General features: G+C 41.7%; 2 protein-coding genes across 2 annotated transcripts in view; one reads left to right on the top strand and one right to left on the bottom strand.

Moving 5' to 3' along the window:
- Positions 1 to 19,994, top strand: part of stk10 (serine/threonine kinase 10) — a 196,872-nt gene that overhangs the window by 27,495 nt on the left and 149,383 nt on the right. The gene's annotated exons all lie outside the window — the stretch shown is intronic.
- On the bottom strand, positions 1,657 to 13,386 carry LOC125458448 (EF-hand calcium-binding domain-containing protein 9-like). The gene is made up of 4 exons (XM_048543717.1): positions 13,251 to 13,386; positions 12,313 to 12,461; positions 6,848 to 7,024; positions 1,657 to 1,800 (listed from the first exon to the last, which is right to left on the bottom strand). Exons 1-4 carry the CDS (start codon positions 13,384 to 13,386, stop codon positions 1,657 to 1,659), a joined length of 606 nt encoding a protein of 201 aa, XP_048399674.1.

Here is a 19,994-nt window from a genome sequence, read left to right as displayed (position 1 = left end):
TAAATTTCTATTCTGACAGTTGGAAAGTTGGCTTTTCAAACAATAGATTGATAACAATCCTTCTCTCCCTTCTTTATTGCTGGGCTTTAAGACCTCTCAATGACACTGATCTTCTCTGATTGCTGGGAGCTATCTCCAACAGTTCTGGCTATAGTGTTCTTCTGCACGCTGCAATCCAGAAATACCTAAGTATACATTGCAGGAAACGAATATAGAGCGTGTCTCATCACCTTTTGGGGGAAAAAAATGCTGAGGTGTCCAGATAGATGTCTTTAAAACTATGAAAGTTTTCGATCAGAGTCAATACAAGAGAATACATCACCTTGTGCGCAAGATCCTACCAGAGGACGTCAACATAAGATAATCACTAAGAAATCCAATGGGGAATTCAGAAGAATTTTCCTTGTCCAAAGAGTCGTCGTCATAATTGGCGAGAATGGCTGTCTTCCACTCCTAGGTGAGTACATAGGTGGCTGTAAACACCAACGCAGCTACTGCAGGCTTTGTTACATTTGGGGCAGGTGGTGGTCACAGGAAGGGGTGGCTGGGGCACTGGTATGGCAGCATGTTCTTTTTGCTGTTTTCACCTGGCTTACAAATTTTTTCCAATGACAAGTCTCAGGGTGCTTGACGCCTTCCTGGATATTCCTCCCCGGTCTTGGGCCAGTGATTCCCAGGTGTCTGTGGGAATGCAACATTTCACTAGTGCGGCCTTGAGCCAAAGAGTAGTGAGAACCTGGAACCCACAGCTGCAGGGATAGGATGAAGCAAATAGTATCAACATATTTAAGACAAACGTGAAGGCAAAATGAATAAAGCACTACAATGATAGATTTAGATGATGGCAGACGTTTTCAGTGGGGTATAAATGCTAGCATGGATTGGTTAGGTACACTGCAGGCTTTGTCAATTCTTCAGGGACAGCTAATTCTGCAGGCCATTACCCATGTGACATTCCATGTTGCTATCTCAGTAAAGTCACACAGCAGCCTGTCATGCTATCTCTCCTGGGCACTAGTGTAGGTTGAAAGTGCTGCTTGAGGTAGGAATCTAGGAACATCGGAATTAGCAGTGAGCGGGAATTCAGCCCTTGAAGCCCCCTCCAACATTTAACATGGTCATGCCTGATCTTATCCTGGTCTCAATTCCACTCTCCTCAGTGTTCATCAGAAACAAAGCTACATTGTTTCTTGAATCTGTTGATTGATTCTGCCTCTACTACCATCTGGGACAATGAGTTCTACAGATTCACAACCCTCTGCGAGAAGTAGTTTCTCCTCGTTTCAGTTCTCTCTCCTCTCACTCTATGCTCTCTTGTTCAAGACTATCCCACAAGGGGGAACATCTACAACATCCACCTTATCAATCCTCTTTAGCGTTTCTGAAAGATGTTCTATAACTTATTCTGTTTCTTTGTATAATGAGGTGATCAATTTTTAAGAACGATGTATGCAATTTTCAGCAACGTAGATTGGCATTATCTATTTAACAATTCAAAACAAAACGAATTTTGCCAGAAGCACTGCTCATTAAAATTTATTTAAGTTAAAACAAAAATATAGACGCAAATCCAAAAATCAAGATGATTTTGACAATATCAATTTGATGTTTCAAATTCTTCTTTGAAGTATACCAATTTTATTTCAATTGACACAATTACAATGGTAACAGAGAATTCCTTTGACTAAATAATCCCATTATTGGTTGCTTCTGTTTCTTTTTCTTTTTATCTTCATTAGTCTTTTCTTGTTTATCTAAGCAGGCCATGATAAACAACTTGAATTCATTGTACGTAAGGTTCTGGTTTAAATAAATAAACAATCAAATTAATTTGACAAAATAAGATTTTTCTCTAATTTTATTTTGTTGTCTTTCCTCTTTCTAATCTTATTGATTTTCAAATGGAAGCAAAATTGACCATGATGAAATGAGCCCATACCTTTAGAACTAATGATTTACTATTATTCTCCTTTCAAAGCTTTTTTTTTGTCATTTTCTACTTCTGTGACCTTTCTCACCTCAATGCACCTTCATTTTAAGATGAAAGAGGACAAAATATTGAACTTCTAGAATTTTGAAGCGTGTTAAGCACTTCCAATTTATTTTAGTATCATTTGGGTAATATTTCAAGCTACTAGTCAACATGTGCTCAACTTTCGAACACCTCTCTTAGAGAGTTCACAACTATCACAAACTAAATGTGACTGTTGCTTACAGTGGTTAAGTACCAAGGTTATTTCGGAATGTTTTCTTCCCAGGATAAACAGACTCTGAGGCTCGTGTTCCAACATACCAACCTTATTGACAAATATTGAATCAAATTTGAAATATGATCTGGAACAGCAGGAAATGAAGCAAATGACTTAACTGTTAGCTTACTAAGCCTTCAACACAAGTTTTCATAGTCTTTCTAACGAGTAAGGAAAATAAGTAAGCATCCTTTATAGTTACTTCTGTCTTAGGCAAAATTATTCACCAAAGTGTGGTTATATTTCCACAGTTTGCCAACAGTTTTTATAGTCAAGCTTCTTTACAATTCCACTGGCAAACCTCTCCTTCAATACGGCTTACTAAATGGAGAGTACTGAAAATCCACCAGCTGTGTTGTGGAACCGGCCAGTTTCTTCTTAGACTAAGAGGAGGCAAGAGGGATGAAGGATTGGGTTAATTTAGGTTAGCCCAGCAGGAGCATCAGTTCTACTCCTGACCCCACATCCCCAAAAAGAAATTGCAAGCTCTTTGGTAGTTTTTCTAAGTGGACTGTAACAATTTCTTTCAGAAATGTACTAATGACGATAAGGTGTGTAGTGCATGTTGGTACTTCAGACTCACACAACATCATGTACAGTTGGGAGTAAACCTTGGTGTAATGGTGATCTCACTGGTTCATTCTTGATTTGTTATCCTCATTGGAAAGATTGTACAGAACAGAATGAGAACACTTTTGTATGTACTTATTGATTGTTTTTATGAATAAGGTATATTTTTGCAATGCAGAGAGGTGATAACAATGATAATCTTTTTCATATTCCAAAGATTGCAATAAATGTGATGAGGACAGTAATGGAATTTAAGTCCAATTCACTAACAGCAAAGCCTGGAATTGAAAGCTGGTCTCAGTACTTATGGTGATAAAATATCATTGATTGTTGTAAAAATCTGTCCAATTGATATTCTTTTAAGGAAGAGAATCTGCCATTGTTTTCTGGCCTGGCTTACATGTACATCTAGTCCCATCGTAATGTTGGGGACTCTAATTGTCCTCTGAAATGGCTCTAACAAGTGACTCAGTTGTGCTAAAGAGCAACAGAAAGGTTTAAGAAAGTCCTCAGTGAAACTTGTCTATGGTGGTTATGGATGGGCAACTGATGCTGGCTTTAGCAGTGCTGGCCACATCCCATGAGCAAATCAGGAGGTCTCTCTCTAGTGGTGCAGTGCTATTGCCCCTACCTCTGAACCAGGAGGCCTAGGCTCACGTCCCACCTGCCCCAGAGGTACGTAAAAACATCTTTGAACAGGTTGCTTCAAACATATTTCTTTTTTTAAAATAAGTGACATTGACCCAATTATGGTTTTCTATTCATCTCCAATAGGGGTTTGGAGCACCCATTTAATGGCTATTTTGAAATGGTGGAAGTAGGGAAGCTGGTGGAACATAGTGATGTGGGTTATTTAAAAATGCTGCCACAAATTTCACTTCCAGAAAAGAGAATTAACCTTAATATTATACGTACAGCTTTTGTCTTCATTTGCTTGTTGCTCTAGACCTAACGAAAAGCTAATAATTGGGTCCTCTTTTTCTTTCATTTTAACATTAAGGAGAGGATAAACTTATTTGGTTACTTACTGTGATCATTTTAGTGGTTCATATGCACAGTAGATAAGTGGTAAAATATTATGAGTGGAAATTTTACTCCAGCTGTATGTGTGCATAATGATTAAATTAGATTCCCTACAGTGTGGAAACAGGCTCTTCAGCCCAACAAGTCCACACTGCCCCTTGGAGCATCCCACCCAGACCCATCCCCCTATAAACCCACACATCCCTGAACACTACAGGCAATTTAGAATGGCCATTCCACCTAGCCTATGGGAGGAAACCGGAGCACCCGGAGAAAACCAAACACAGACATAGGGAGAATGTGCAAACTCCGCACAGACAGTTGACCGAGGCTGGAATTGAATCCAGGTCCCTGGTGCTGTGAGGCTGCAGTGCTAACCACTGAGCCACCGTGCTGCCCTGAATGTTTTTGATTTCACTGGATTAACCATTTTCTCAATGTGACTCACTTCTGTTACCTTAACAATTAGGATACAGCCAAAAGGTTGCCGTTCGCTAATCTGTTGAAATGATTTCTTTCCCCATAATATTACAACACAAAAGTAGTAACATTATATTGATTTTAAATGAAGAGTGCTCTCAAAGCTCACAAGAAAGGTCACACATCTTGAAACATATCAGAAGCAGTGGTGACATTGCTCCATTTTCTCAGATTCTTTGTCTGCACTGCATTTAACATGTCAATGTCCTGACAAGAAACAGGTTCGATGCACATATGGCCACAGTCATTATGGAATTTGTACTGAATATTGGCCCCAATCCATGCAATTGGAAACAGAGTTCAAGGAAGGGAAGAATTAAAGGTAAACCATGTGACACGAAGGGAAAAGTAGAATTTGGAAAGCTATTCCTTTTCTTATGCTTTGCCCCATTACTTCACTTTCCCACAGACCTCCCACCACTTTGCCCCCCACCCCTCAAAATCAGCACCATCATCTCTGTGCTTGCATAAAATCTGGTCCATATCTACCTTTCTTACTCTGCTGAAATGACATCTCCTTGAGCCATTAACTCTATTCATTTTGTACCCATGTTGTCTGGCCTACTGAGTAGCTGTAAATGGCACCTGTAGGTGGCACTAAGAGCATGCACATGCAAAGAGATCCATTGCATAGGTCTGGAATGATGGAAGAGGCAGAGGCAGACTCCAAGATAGCACTGCTACAAGTAATTCATGGCTCAAGGAAACGCGGGCTGATAAAGAGGAACAGGAAGCTGCATGGGTTCAGAGATTTACATTTCAAAATCAAACCCTCGAATCAAAGCCTAGCCCTTTCTATCTGCTATGCTGCCCTTCTGCACTCATCTCCTGATCTAATCAGAGATAATGGGAACTGCAGATGCTGGAGAATCCGAGATAGCAAAGTGTGAAGCTGGATGAACACAGCAGGCCCTGGAGCAGGAAAGCTGATGTTTCAGGCCTAGACCCTTCATCAGAGAGGAGGATGGGGAGAGGGTTCTGAAATAAATAGGGGGAGGCCGACCAAATATGGATAGAGGAGATGATAGGTGGAGAGGAGAGTATAGGTGGGGAGGTAGGGAGGGGAAAGATCAGTCTTGGGAGGATGGATAGGCCAAGGAGGCAGGATGAGTTTAGTAGGTGGGAAGTGGAGGTGCGGCTTGAGGTGGGAGGAGGGGATAGATGAGAGGAAGAACAGGTTAGGGAGGCGGGGACGAGCTGAGCTGGTTTTGGGATGCGGTGGGGGAAGGGGAGATTTTGAAACTTGTGAAGTCCACATTGATACCATTGAGCTGCAGGGTTCCCAAGCGGAATATGAGTTGCTGTTCCTGCAACCTTCGGGTGGCATCATTATGGCACTGCAGGAGGCCCAGGACGGACATGTCATCTAAGGAATGGGAGGGGGAGTTAAAATGGTTCGCGACTGGGAGGTGCAGTTGTTTATTGCAAACCGAGCGGAGATATTTTGCAAAGCGGTCCCCAAGCTTCCTCTCACCTATCCCCTCCTCCCACCTCAAGCTGCACCTCCATTTCCTACCTACTAATCTCATCCCGCCTCCTTAACCTGTCCATCCTCCCCAGACTGACCAATCCTCTCCCTACCTCCCCACCTATACTCTCCTCTCCACCTATCTTCTCCTCTATCCATCTTCGGTCCGCCTTTCCCCCCCCCACTTTCCCTATTTATTTCAGAACCCTCTCCCCATTCCCCTCTCTGAAGGGTCTAGGCCCAAAACGTCAGCTTTTGTGCTCCTAAGATGCTGTTTGGCCTGTTGTGTTCATCCAGCTTCACACGTTGTTATCCTGTTCTAGTCCCTCTGCTTCAGGAAGAGCAGCTGGAGAAGGCCAGGCAAGGAGATGGCTCTGGGTGAACATAGTAAAGGAGAAACAGTAGAGAGGCTCAGTGGTTAGCAATGTTGCCTCACAGCACCAGGAACACGGGTTTGATTCCAGCCTAACGTGAATGTCTGTGTAGAGTTTGCACATTCTCCTATTGTTAGCGTGGGTTTCCACCGGATGCCCCAGTTTCCTCCCATAGTCCAAAGTGTGCAGATTTGGTGGATTGGCCATGCTAAATGCAGGGTTACAGGGATAGGTTGGGGGGTGTGGTTCGGAGAGTCAGTGCAGACTTGATGGGCCAGATTGTGTCTTTCCACACTGTAGGAATTCTATGTACCCCAAGCCACCATCACATTCCCAACACTCACCCTCTACCCCATTCCCTTTCCAAAATCCCTACATCTACTCCTGCTCCTGGCCTTTGTGTCACTCCCGCTGCAGTCCCAGACTCTGCCTCAACTCCTCAACCCCTCAGAAATGGTGGACAATTACATTGGTATGTTGTCATCCATGCGTGTGCAGTCACTTCCTGCAACTTATCATGTCATGGGTCAGGTGACATCACATCTGTCCACATTGCATTGTGGATAATCACCCCAAGATCCAGCATGTTTATTTTTATTTGAGATCTCTAGCATTTGGAGTGCTATTGTTTTCATAACAGATGCATAAATTGGCAGTTCACGGCCACAATTTCAGCACTTTACCTCTCCACCACTTCCACTATAATCTTGAAACATCTGCAAATAAGCACGTCCTTTGATGTTGAAGAGAAATCCTGCGGCATAAAATTCTGCTGGAGTAATGGTGTGGCCCCCATCTAGGTCAATTAGGTCAAAGATAGCACGAGAGTGACGATAAAGAAACTGCTGCTCCATTTTATCCTGGAACGTTCAAACAAATAGTAATTGTGTGTACCCAAGTGACAATTACCAGAAACCTGTAATAATGGCATTAAACCCTGCTTAATCTTGCAGAGCAGAATTACATTAAACTAAAATCAACTCTATGGAGTAGAATTAAATTTTGTTGAACTAATGATTTGCTAATCCTCACAAAGGTACAGATAAAAACAGCAATTCCTGCCATGCCAGCTGATGATTGATTTTATTGTTGAGTGAATCCATAATATCACAACATGAATAAGTTTTTAAAAAATGTATTTATGTAGCCCAGAGATTTTACGATTGAAAACAGGAAACAAATGTCAAATATCACTAATCTATACTTTTTCAAGGTACTAAAGATACTGTTTGAACTGGGTTGGTAACTGCCCACAAAGTCCTGCCTTACAGTGAAATAACGAAGGGCAGAACATTCCCCTCTCTGACGTTCTGAAGTAGGGTTACTGGACCCAAAGTATTAACTTTGATTTCTAAATACACTTGCTGCCAGACCTGCTAAGCGTTTCCAGCAATTTCTGTTTTTGCCTCTCTCTGGTGAGCTGTGAGCAATGACAAGAAAGTGGAAAAATGATGAAAAATGTCAGAATCTCAACATTAAGAACAAAATTTCCACCTTAGCCTTAACTAGTGTCTTCAGACCTCACTACTATGCAGTGTTTACCTTAATTCTAAGTCAAAAATCACATGCTACCAGGTTGTAGTCCAACAGGTTAATTTGAAATCTCACAAGCTTTTGCGATGCAACCCCTTCATCAGGTGCAGTGAGAGAGGAGGGCACACAGACAGAATTTATTGACAGAGGGATCAAGGGTAGAGAGATCAAAAGATCATAATTTATTGACAGAGGGATCAAGGGTAGAGAGATCAAAAGATCATACAACTGGTGTGTGTGTGTGGAGTGCCAAATAAATCTCTGCAGGTGACCAAGAGTGTTTATAAAGTCAATATCAGTGCTGTGCTGTAATGGCAATCAGGCAGAGTGATGGGAATCTACAAAAGGTGACATCCCAGGTCAGACACGGAATTGTAAGTGTTCAAAATCTGTCTCTGAGTTTTAACCTGGAATCAGGTTGGTTTAATTCCAAAAGCAGGAATTTCTAAGATGCCATACTGACTACAAATTGAGTTTTTTTGAACAAAATGGCATGCATCTGCAAATCAACCATCATCTTGGATGAAATTATTCACCCCATAAATTTGTTTGTATATACGTGCATGTGCGTATGTGTGTGTATAAGACTGTGTGACCAAATTTGCTCCCCAATGTGCCAACATTTTCACGCACAAGTTCGAGTAAGACTTCTTTGCTGCTTGGGACCTCCGACCAATGCTATACACCAGATACATTGGCGACGTTTTCTTCCTTTGGACTCATGGCGAGGAATCGCTGAAACGGCTATGCAGCAATATCAGCAAGTTTCATCCGACCATCAAACTTACCATAGGCTATTCTTCAGAATCATTGTCATCTTTGGACACACACATCTCCATCAAGGACAGACACCTCAGTACCTCACTCTACTGTAGACCCACAGATAGCCACACGATGTTGCACTTCTCTAGCTTCCACTTTGAACATATTAAAGAAGTCATCCCCTACGGACAAGCCCTGCACATACACAGGATCTGCTCAGATGAGGAAGAATGTGATAGACACCTGAAAGTTTTGAGAGATGCCCTCATAAGAATGAGAAACAATGCTCAACTCATCAATCGCTAGTTCTACCATGCCATAGCTAAAAACTGCAACGACTTCCTCAGAAGACCAACACAGGAGACAACTGATAGTGTACCCTTCATTATCCTGTACTTCCCCAGAGCGGAGAAACTACACCATGTTCTTCACAGCTTTTAACATGTCAGCAATGACAATGAGCACATCACCAAGATCTTCCCCATGCCTCCACTTCTCACCTTCAAGCAACAAACAAACTATTGTTTGTAGCAAACTACCCAGTCTTCTGGACAACATTGACCACAACGCCACATAATCCTGTCATGGCAACCTCTGCACGCCATGTCAAATCACATGGACATGGCCATCACACGTGGGAACACCACTCACCACGTGCACGGCGGATACACATGTGACTCGGCCAACATTGTCCATCTCATACACTGCAGACAAGGATGCCCCAAGTTATGGTATAATGGTGAGACCATGTGGATGCTATGTCAATGGATGAATGATCATTGTGCAACAGTCACCAAACAGGAATGTTCTCTCCCAGTCAGAAACACTTCAGCAGTCAAGGGCATTCAGCCTCTGATCTTTCGGTAAGCGTCCTCCAAGGCAGACAACTAAGCGGAGACTGATAGCCAAGTTCTGTACGCATGAAGACAGTCTCAACCATGATCTTGCGTTCATGTCATGCTACAGGTGACCCCACCATGGTGTTATGTACCTTTAAAATATTCCTTACTGTCCTGCTTTGACAGGATCTCCTTGATAAATTGTTTTGATCTCTCTACCTTAATTAGTTGGGATAGTTTTGAATTACTAATGACACTCTCTCACACACCCTCTCATACACATGCTCTCTTTCACGCTCTCTCACATACTCGCTATCATATTGTGTCTCTCATGTACAATCACTCACACAGATACATTCAACTACACACACTCACCCAGACCCGCGCTCTCACTCTCACTCTTTCTCTCACGCATACGGACAAATCTATGGGGTGAATCATTTCATCCAAGATGTTTGTCCGTTTGCAGATGCATTCTATTTTGTTCAAAACAAAACATACAATTTGAGGTTAGTCAGTCAGTGTGACATCCTATGAATTCCCGCTTTCAGAATAAAACCAGCCTGATTCCAGGTTAAAACTCAGAGACAGATTCTGAACAAGGCCTCACATCTACAATTCAGTATCTGACCTGAGATGTCACCTTTTGTAGATTCCTATTGTTCTGCCAGATTGTCATGACACCATAGCACTGACATTGACTTGATAAACACTTTACACACCATCTAAAAATCTCGGTCACCTGCAGAGACTGACACTCCGCTTGCACCAGTTGTATGATCTTATGATATCTCGACCTATAAACTCTGTCTGTGTGCCCTCCTCTCTCACTGCACTGACGAAGGGGCAGCACTGCAAAAGCTTGTAAGATTTCAAATAAACCTGTGGACTATAACCTAGTATTGTGTGACTTTTGACTTTGTCTATTCCAGTCCAACACCAGCATCTCCACATTACCTTAATTCTATATATTTACATCTAATTAATGCTCCAACTTGCCTTATTTACAACAAGTCTGATTCTTTCCTTCTCCACGAAGCTAGATGGCACAAATTGCTGACATGTAAATTATATTGGGTGACTACAGCTGATCAATTGCTTCTCCCAACCATAACCCAATAGGTTATTCACCATAAGGTCACTACATGCTCCACAGTCTGTATCAACTTTCACCAGAATTGCAGAACTGTGATGGTGCAGCAGTAGTTCATTCCATATATTAATGTCTGCATTTTGTCCATATCAGTCAGCTTCCACAAACTACCAACCTTTCCATGTAATCTTGCCTACAATCAGACAAGAGACTATCTCCCTCACTGTTTCAGCCTTTCAACACTTTGAAGCACCTTGCATGTTTCTGCTAGGCAATTTTGGGGACACACACCCATGGCATGAATCTGCGCAAGATATGTTTTATTGTTCTTAGCTTTGTTCCTTAGTGCTCACTTTGCAATAGAAGTCATAGAAATCAATGCTCATGGCTCAGCAGAACATTGAACAGATACCTGAAGATGTAATTCCAGCACCTTGAGCAGTCAGGTCCAATATCGTCCTACATGGGTCATGGTCCTTGTGGTGATCTACTGTGCTGTCCACAACATTACCCTTCAGAGAACTTCGGGCCTTAAAGATGATGAGGTCCTGGAAATCCACTGTTCATCAGAGAAGAAGGAGGAGGAATTGGAGACAGATGATGTTGAGCAGAAAGTGGTGCTCACTGCATGAGAAGGTGGCTATCTGCCGATACTCTTTAAAAAGAGGGCATTCCTTCTTTGCACACACCCCCCACCTCATGGCCTCCAACATTACTTCCCTCTGACACAGGAGAAGACTTTGGGTCATGCTGTATATCTCTCCTGCAGGCCTGCAACTGCCACAGTGATGGCTATACTGGGAGTCCAAAGTGTCACCCATTCATCAGGCCCACCTCTGTTCCCACCACCACCACCACCCTATCTAAAACCTTGCCACCCAATCAATTGGAAGCTTCTGCATCTGAGAGTATTATAAGCAGTTTCCGATCAGAAGCAGGTTTCCTGACTGAAAAGTTGGGACCTGTTTTCTCGATCCATGCTGAAAATTCAACCATTAGAGTCCAGGTATTGTCTGGTAAATTTAACCTACACTTCCTTCAAAGCTAACGTACGCTTCCTAAGGTGTGTTGTCCAAAACTGAACACTATTACAGGTGAGACTTACCAACCTTTTGAATAGCACAATTTTATCTGTTTTTCATCTATCATTCTAGATTTTAAAGTCAGACTTCAATCTGCCTTTTCGATGAATTTCAAGATCTATTCAGAACAACTTAAAACTCTGTGGACATTGAACCTCTGTGTGTTTGGAATTCCAATGCTTCTAGATTTTAAGCATTTAGAAAGTATCCCGTATGTACTTTTGATATCCAAACAGGGGGACTTCCAATAGGATGCGAACAGACCCCAAACCTCCTTTGCTCCCTGCGTATCTTCATTTGATGGTATTGGCAACAAAGTAATTACTAAATAAAAGAAGAGATAGTAGGAACTTCTGATGCTGGAGAATCCGAGATAACAAGGTGTAGAGCTGGATGAACACAGCAGGCCAAGCAGATCAGAGGAGCAGGAAATCTGACATTTCGGGTTGAGATCCTTCTTCAGAAATGACTCATTTCTGAAGAAAAGTCTCAGCCCGAAATGTCAGCTTTTCTGCTCCTCTGACGCTGCTTGGCCTGCTGTGTTCATCCAGCTCTACACCGTGTTATCTCACTATTAAAAAAAAGCTATTTGCTGACATTTATAGAACTTTTAATCTGAAGGTGCTATCTTGCAACCTTTAATGTTCAGTTTTCATGGATGATATAGACAGAATCCTGGCCACAGAATACAATAACATATCACTGGCCATTTATTTTTAATTGATTTGGCATTGTTTGGTTTTCACAGAAGAACAATGTGCTACAGCAAGTTACCTTCATTCCTTCAAAATCATCTTCACCACACCAGTGTCGGGGTATTAGGCCATTTAGGTTCATACCTTATTAGCAATTATGATGCATATCAACATGTAAAACTCATCAAAACTAATCTCTCCAGAGGCTTTCCAATCAAACATATTGAAGGTTGTCTTTATATGTGCTTTGCTCATGTCCGTGGCACAGCGAAGGAAATGAAAAAATTGGACATCTGTAAGATAATTATAAAAGTAATAAAATATAGTGACACAAGCAAAAAATTCCTGGATAGCAAATCTTTTATTTGTATATATTACAATCTCAATTATCTACCACAATCCTTCTCCCTAATAGGAACTGGCAGGTACATTTCAATTTTATTCTCAATCATGTTCTGTAGCAATATTTTGAACAAGGAATGAAAAAACATTCAAAGCAACCTAACTTTGTATTACATGTACTGAATTTAATCTCTGTCTGCTTCTGTGAGTTTCATTATAACAGGACCATTAATGTTAGTGGATAGCACAATGAAGGTTCCAGCAAATCTGTAGAAATCAATTTATAGTACCCATTATGTTGGTACATTAGGAATAAGCATTGAAGATAAGTGTATGAATTCAATATTCATATTCTATCATATTACAGCTGAGCAATGGCAGTCTCCCTCTTGGTGAGAATCCTGCTGACAGCTAATGTAAATATGGAAAGGTACCTGACACAATTAAAGCAGCAGAAGTGAGTTCCATCAAGGCAAATAATCCCAGTTTGTACCTTGGTTAGTGCAACACTCTCTCAGTATTGTGCTAAAGTGTTCATTTAGATTATGTGATTCAATCCATAAAAGGGACCTGCGCACCAACCCCCTCCACATTCTGACTCAAAGGTGCGAGAGTGCTGCCAATCGAGTCAAGCTTAAGTGGGCTTAAAAATATTCTGTCAGAAAATCACTCACTCATTCATCTACTGTTAAACATAGTCTACACTGGATTTAATTTTATTTCAGAAATCTCCATCTTACCATTTAAGGTACTGCTATCATGAACATCCAAGAGTTTAAAATACTCCAAAAGCACTGTGGTATTTCTGACTGACATTAAAGCATGAACTTTGTCAAGATACAAAAAGTTGAAAATATATCCAGGCCTCAGTTTCATTTTTAAGTAGTTCTGAAAGTTGAATTCCAGGAATACCAATTATAATTCACTGCTGATAAGATTATTAATGTAGATAAGTCTGTGACAATCAGAAATAAACACTGCCGTTAAACAACAAGCACTGTATATTATGATGTCATGCTTTGTGATGTGTAAAATTATTTTCCAAAGTGAATTCTATTTTGTCTCACAGTGTAACTTCAGAATGGGGCAATTCATTCTATTCATATTCCAAACTTTTAAAATGATTTTACACTATCAGAAAATAAAGCTGCACATTCAGTTAGGTGTATTGGGAGTACAGAAGTGAGAAAAAAAAGTCAGAATTACTTTAGGTAATATAAATTTATCCTTATATTATCCTTATCATTAAATTTATTGGAAATCCTACCTGTTCTATCATTCCACCTTAGTTAAAGCAATGAAAGGCCAAATGCATAAGAGCATAAAAAAAACTTAAGGGCTCATTATCTCATTGTTAGTAGCTGCTGAAGTCTAGTAGAGGATAATCTTCTTACAACATAATTCTGATTGCATTTTTGTAACCATTGTGTGTATATGAGAATATATCAGTTTAGATTTGTGTTGACTCTCCATCATTATTACTCTATCTCGCACATTTGGTGCCAAGGTGGGGTTGTCAAATTCCTTCACAAAATAATTTTTTTGTTTAGGTAAGCTTCCTGCAAGCCATAATTGCTAAGAATTTTTTTTTGGAAAAAAATGGGTGAAAGTAAAAGGGTAATTAGCCAAAACAGCTGGAAAAGTATAAAACACTTAAGAATTTGCTTGCCCCTGCAAAAACAAAAGACACACCACTGTTAGACATCTTGTACAAAATTGAGCAGCAGTACATCCCAAACCACTTGAGATTACTGAAAGCTTGGAAATGCTTTGGTTTAGGACAAGTAGTCATATGTCCTCTGAGTTTATCGTGACTTTAGAAAAGTGGTCCATCCATTGTAATTTTGGAGATTATCCAGAGAGAGCATTATGGAGCAGGTTTATAAAGTGAGGGCATTCACAGTAAGTTGCTGACATTGCCAAACTTAACCTTAGACATAGCTTAACACAGCATTAGCCAAGGATTTGTCAGAATGTGACTTGAGCGGTCAGAGCTAACAATCACTAATCCATCTGCTGAAGTAAATAAGTTACAATTTAGTAAGTTAAAAGCCCAAACAAATGTACTTCAAATACTACTAGTTACAAATTTACAAATTTTAGTAACTTTGGCAACAAAATTGTTCCTTTGTGAACATAACACGTTAGTGCAAGAAAAGAAGTCATCCCAGCAAGGTATATCAACAAAACATAAAACGAGAAAACACTAGCAGAAGGAAATGGCAGTCACTGCAAATTGTTGTGGAACAGCAGCAGATTTAATGAAGCGTCAGGTGAGATCCACACATTGGGAAGTACAAGGACATCCAATGAACATTCACAGGGCATCATGGTCGATGTAATATTGCACAGAGCTCCATTGAACATGGAAGTTGACATGGGGCAGCAGAAAGCATGATTCCTGAATCCAGTTGGAGAAATCGCACATAGAATTAAGAAGTAGCAGATGAGAGAAAATCCCATAAAGTGAAAGTTTCCAATCAGCTACAAGGCACAACGGGCCAAATTCCCCATTGTCATGTTGAAAGATCAAAAGCTAGCCTTGCTGAAGAGCATCTGGTTAAAGTCACTGACATTAAAATGGAATGAGATATTCTGCACAGAAGCAAAACTTACAATGCAAGATGATACTATTACCAAGTAGCCTTGAGTGTTCATGAAATTGTTCACCCAATTTGAGTACAAAAGACCAACATATAGGTTTAGAGGAATGCCAGACCAGTTTACTGAGACTTTGTCCAGTCTTGCATACTTCATGGGAGAAAATAGAGCAAGATCTGAAAATACTGGAGAAGAAGAACATTTTTGCAAAAGCTGAAAAGAGTAATAGGGCTACTCCCAAAGTATCAGATGACGTAGGGATTCAAAAACAACTGTAAATCAGGTGTTAGAATGTAATACACCTGGTAATTTACTAAATGCTGAGAATCTGTTCGCTACGGTGTCATGAGGTTAGATCTGTCCAAATTTAAATCAAGCAAATGCTTATCTACAACTTAAGTTGGATGATGAGTCAAAGTCGTGAATACCCACAAGGGCCGAGTCCAGTTTCATAGGCTATCATTTGATGTTTCCCAGCCCCATGAAATTTTCAAGGGGCAATGAGCACATCTTTCAAGGAATTCATGAAGTCATTGCTATTTGAATGACAAACTTGTTTTCGCTTCAAATAGGCACATCCATAATGACAGCCTGAAGAAGCGTCTCCAAATTTGGCAACCTTATTGCATCCATTAAATGAACCCTGAAGGGAAGGTATCCCATTGTTTTGGACAAAGGAGAATGACAAAATATTCAAGTTTTGTAGAAGTAAATTAGAAAATGGCACAATGCTTGTACATTACAAGTGTCCAAAAAGATTAGGTAGCATGAGATGCCTCCACATATGAAGTAGATGCTGCGATCTCTCATGAGTTTTCAAACCTCCATAGTCCCAGAATACCATAGTGCTGATTTCTTATTAGAGAGATACATCTTGTGATGCTTTAACCTGAGGGTCACTTTGTCTCAGGCAAGGGAAAGGTTGAGAAGAATGGACTTTCATGATATTAAGGAGAGCTTAAATTCATTTTTCTCAGACAACCTCAGAATTAGTCAGCAAAACTGTGCTCAGATAATACACGAAACAATGTCTTTGGTTTTTCGGAATAGAAGATTTTGTAAATACTTGTGTGATTGTTTTGTCACAATCAGACCTAATCATAAGACAATGATAGCTATTTTTAAATACAAAGGTTCCTATACCAATTTTAGCTGCAGCCCAAATGCAGAAATGAGTTTTGATTTTGTCCACATATCCATACAATGATAAGTACAGATAATTGAAATGCTGATGTAATATCTACATAATCATCCTCATCTGATGCAGAACCTACATGGGATGGATGTATTTTTCTTTTCACATGTAGATGAGTTGTCAGTTACAACAGTTGACACTAGTAACACAATTGACAGGGATCCTGCATTGTAAAGGTGTATAACTATAATCGGCCAGGAATAACCAACACAGTTAAAAGACTTAGAAATCATGTCTTTTTTTTCAATTTCTAAAAATAAATTGTCAGTTCATGAAAGTTATGTCACATGAAAAACCAAAGTTGAAATTCAGGAAAGAAATCACAGTTGCTTTATGATATTTATCAATGGTACATAGGGATGATTTTTACAAAGGGTCTAGTCAGAAGCTATTTTTGGTGGTCAGGGTTATATAAGGATACAGTAGACATTGGTAAATATTGTAAAGAATGTCAAAGTGTAAAAAGGAAGCCACCACTAGTATCAGTGCAAACACAGAAATGGAAGATAGAGTCTAGCAGAAGCAGCATACTGTGTTTGCAAAGTTAGTGAGGCAACAGCTAGTCATTGTGGTAAATAGCCAGTCAATGTGGGTTGAGGTGTTTCCAATAAATTGAATAACAACTAGCAATTTTGCCTGGTCTGATTGCTGCTGATGGGCTCCCAAAAGAAGTTGTGTCTGACAACAGACCTCAGCTTTGCTTAAAAGTTTTCAAATTTCATGAGAATTATTGGGATAATACACATCAGAATTTTACTGTGTTATCTCACTTGGAACGGAGTAGCAGAGCGCACAGTACAAACTGATAAGAATGTTCTTGTTTAGCTAATGCTTCATACGAGCTGGAAGAAATATCAGGTGTTTTGAATCACAACCTGAGTGAAGAGTTTGATTTTCTTTCATAACATACCTACCTCATAGAACTTCCAGCAGAATGTCAACAGAAGTGATTCATGGAAGGCAGTCTAAAATAAGGTTTGTATTGCCAAATTCACATTTAGCACACACTTGTTTCAAATCCTGTAGTTCCATAACCCACACACATTGAACTATGGACAGTCCCATCTCTCAATGGCAAACCACCTGGATGATTGAAAACGACCTTAACCTGGTAACAGAGCTAAGCAAAAAGTGTCATACTTCAACAATCCTAGAAAATCTAGGCAACTATCTATTGCAGTGCCATAAGGGAAGGACTGGGCTGTCAGATTAGCTGGATTGCTGTTGCAAAAGTCTGGCAATTGCTTATTATATTGAAATGTCTCCTTCTGTGCTGTAATAATTTTATAATTTTAGGACATGGTCATAAAAAGTTATTGGATTATTCTAAAATTCCAACTGCTTTGCTAATGTCTTTAAGAAGGAAGCTATTGTGGCCTGGCTAATATGTGATTCCAGTCCCACATTAATGTTGTTGAATCTTAATTGCTTTCTAAAAAAGGCCCAGCTATCTATTCAGTTAGTCGATGACCAACCAGGTTGTACCTACCACTAGTGTTCACCGATCACCAACATTCTGCCTCCACCTCTCGCCGATACCTTTACCTACAGTTCCCCCACACCCACATCCAGTCCTGAAGGAGGATAATACCTGAAAGGATGACTGATTCTCTCCTCCAGATGCTGCCTGGCCTACTGTGCTTTTCCTGCCTCTTGTTTATCCATCTTCTTCCCATGTTGATTAGTCACTGAACATATTGTCAAGAGACTGTCAAAGTATTTTTAATGAAAGAACATAAATTTGTAATACAAATGAAAAGAGAAATAAATAACACTGCATGTACACATGCATGAGAAGTAACAAGATTTCTGGATGTGAGTTTGCTTGCTGAGCTGGAAGGTTAGTTTTCAGACGTTTCGTCACTTTTTCTTAATTTGAAGAAATATACTTTATTCATAAGATGTACAAAAAAAAACATATTTATACACCTACCCAGTCATGCAAGCTGCTCCGGGTTACCCGGGGGTACGTACACTAACTAAAGGAAAAAAACAAAACAAAGAAAAAAAAACAAAGAAAACACCCCGGCAGTCGTCTTCCCCGCACAGCCCCCGTTGGCCCCCTGACCAATTGCGGAAGGCGCCAGCTAGGCCCAGTTACCAGATAGGGCCCTTTTTTCTATTCTAGATGAGGGGTTTCATACGGTGGTCTTTCCCCACCGCGCCTTGGCGGCGGCTGCCCCAAGCTTTAGCGCGTCCCTCAGCACGTAGTCCTGGACCTTGGAGTGCGCCAGTCTGCAACATTCGACTAATACCACTGTATCCCCCGCCAGACCTCCTGCGCAGAGGCACACTCCAGAAGGAGGTGATCGACAGTCTCGTCCCCCCCGCAGCTGCCTCGAGGGCAGCGTGCAGTGGCGCAGAGATTCCGGGCATGCATAAAGGATCTCACTGGCAGAGTCCCTCTCACCGCCAGCCAAGCAATGTCCTTGTGCTTGTTTGAAAGTTCTGGCGATAAAGCATTCTGCCAAACGATTTTGGCAGTCTGCGTGGGGAACCACACGACGGGATCCACCCTCTCCTTTTCCCGAAGGGTCTCGAGGATACTACGTGCTGACCACTGCCTGACGGCCTTGTGGTCAAAGGTGTTTCCTTTCAAAAATTTCTCCACGAAGGACAGGTGGTACGGAACGGTCCAACGACTCGGAGCGTTCCGCGGCAACGAGGCCAGGCCCATCCTTCGCAACACCGGGGACAGGTAGAACCTCAGTAAGTAGTGACACTTGGTGTTTGCATACTGAGGATCTACGCACAGCTTGATGCAGCCACACACAAAGGTAGCTGTCAGGGTGAGGGTGGCGTTCGGTACGCCCTTTCCCCCATTTCCCAGGTCTTTGTACATGGTGTCTCTGCAGACCCGGTCCATCCTTGACCCCCAAATGAAGTGGAAGATGGCCCGGGTGACCGCAGCGGCGCAGGCCCAGGTAATAGGCCAGGCCTGCGCCACATACAACAGTACGGAAAGCCCCTCGCACCTGACAACCAGGTTCTTACCCGCAATGGAGAGGGACCGGAGTGTCCACCGGCCCAGCTTCTGCTTCAATTTGGCGATAAGCTCCTCCCAAGTCTTAGTGCATGCCCCAGCTCCACCAAACCAAACACCCAGCACCTTCAGATAGTCTGTCCTGACGGTGAAGGGGATGAAGAAGCGGTCGTCCCAGTTCCCGAAGAACATGACCTCGCTCTTACCCCATTGACTTTGGCACCCGAGGCCAGTTCAAACTGGCCGCAGATGTCCAACAGCCTACTCACCGACCGACGATCGGTGCAGAAGACGGCGACATCGTCCATGTACAGGGAGGTCTTGACCTAAAGGCCTCCGCTGCCTGGGATAGTCATGCCCTTCAGGCTCACGTCCTTCCTGATGGAGGCGGCAAAGGGCTCCACACAGCACACGAACAAGGCAGGAGAGAGTGGGCAGCCCTGCGTGACTCCAGATCTAACAGGAAAACTGTCTGATTCCCACCCGTTGATCGAGACTGCGCTAACCATGTTGGCGTAGAGCAGCCGGATCCAATTGCGGATGCCCTCCCCGAACCCCAATTTGGAGAGGACGCCCCTCATGTAAGCATGGGAGACCCTGTCGAAGGCCTTCTCCTGGTCCAGGCTGAGGAGACAGGTGTCCACCCGCCTGTCCTGTACGTAGGCGATCGTATCCCTGATGAGCGCGAGGCTCTCAGCGATCTTC

This window comes from Stegostoma tigrinum, chromosome 13, assembly GCF_030684315.1.
Source record: "Stegostoma tigrinum isolate sSteTig4 chromosome 13, sSteTig4.hap1, whole genome shotgun sequence".
NCBI classification, from domain to species: Eukaryota; Metazoa; Chordata; class Chondrichthyes; order Orectolobiformes; family Stegostomatidae; genus Stegostoma; species Stegostoma tigrinum.
Note: the sequence above shows the minus strand (reverse complement) of the source record. Positions and strands in the feature narration are given on the sequence as shown.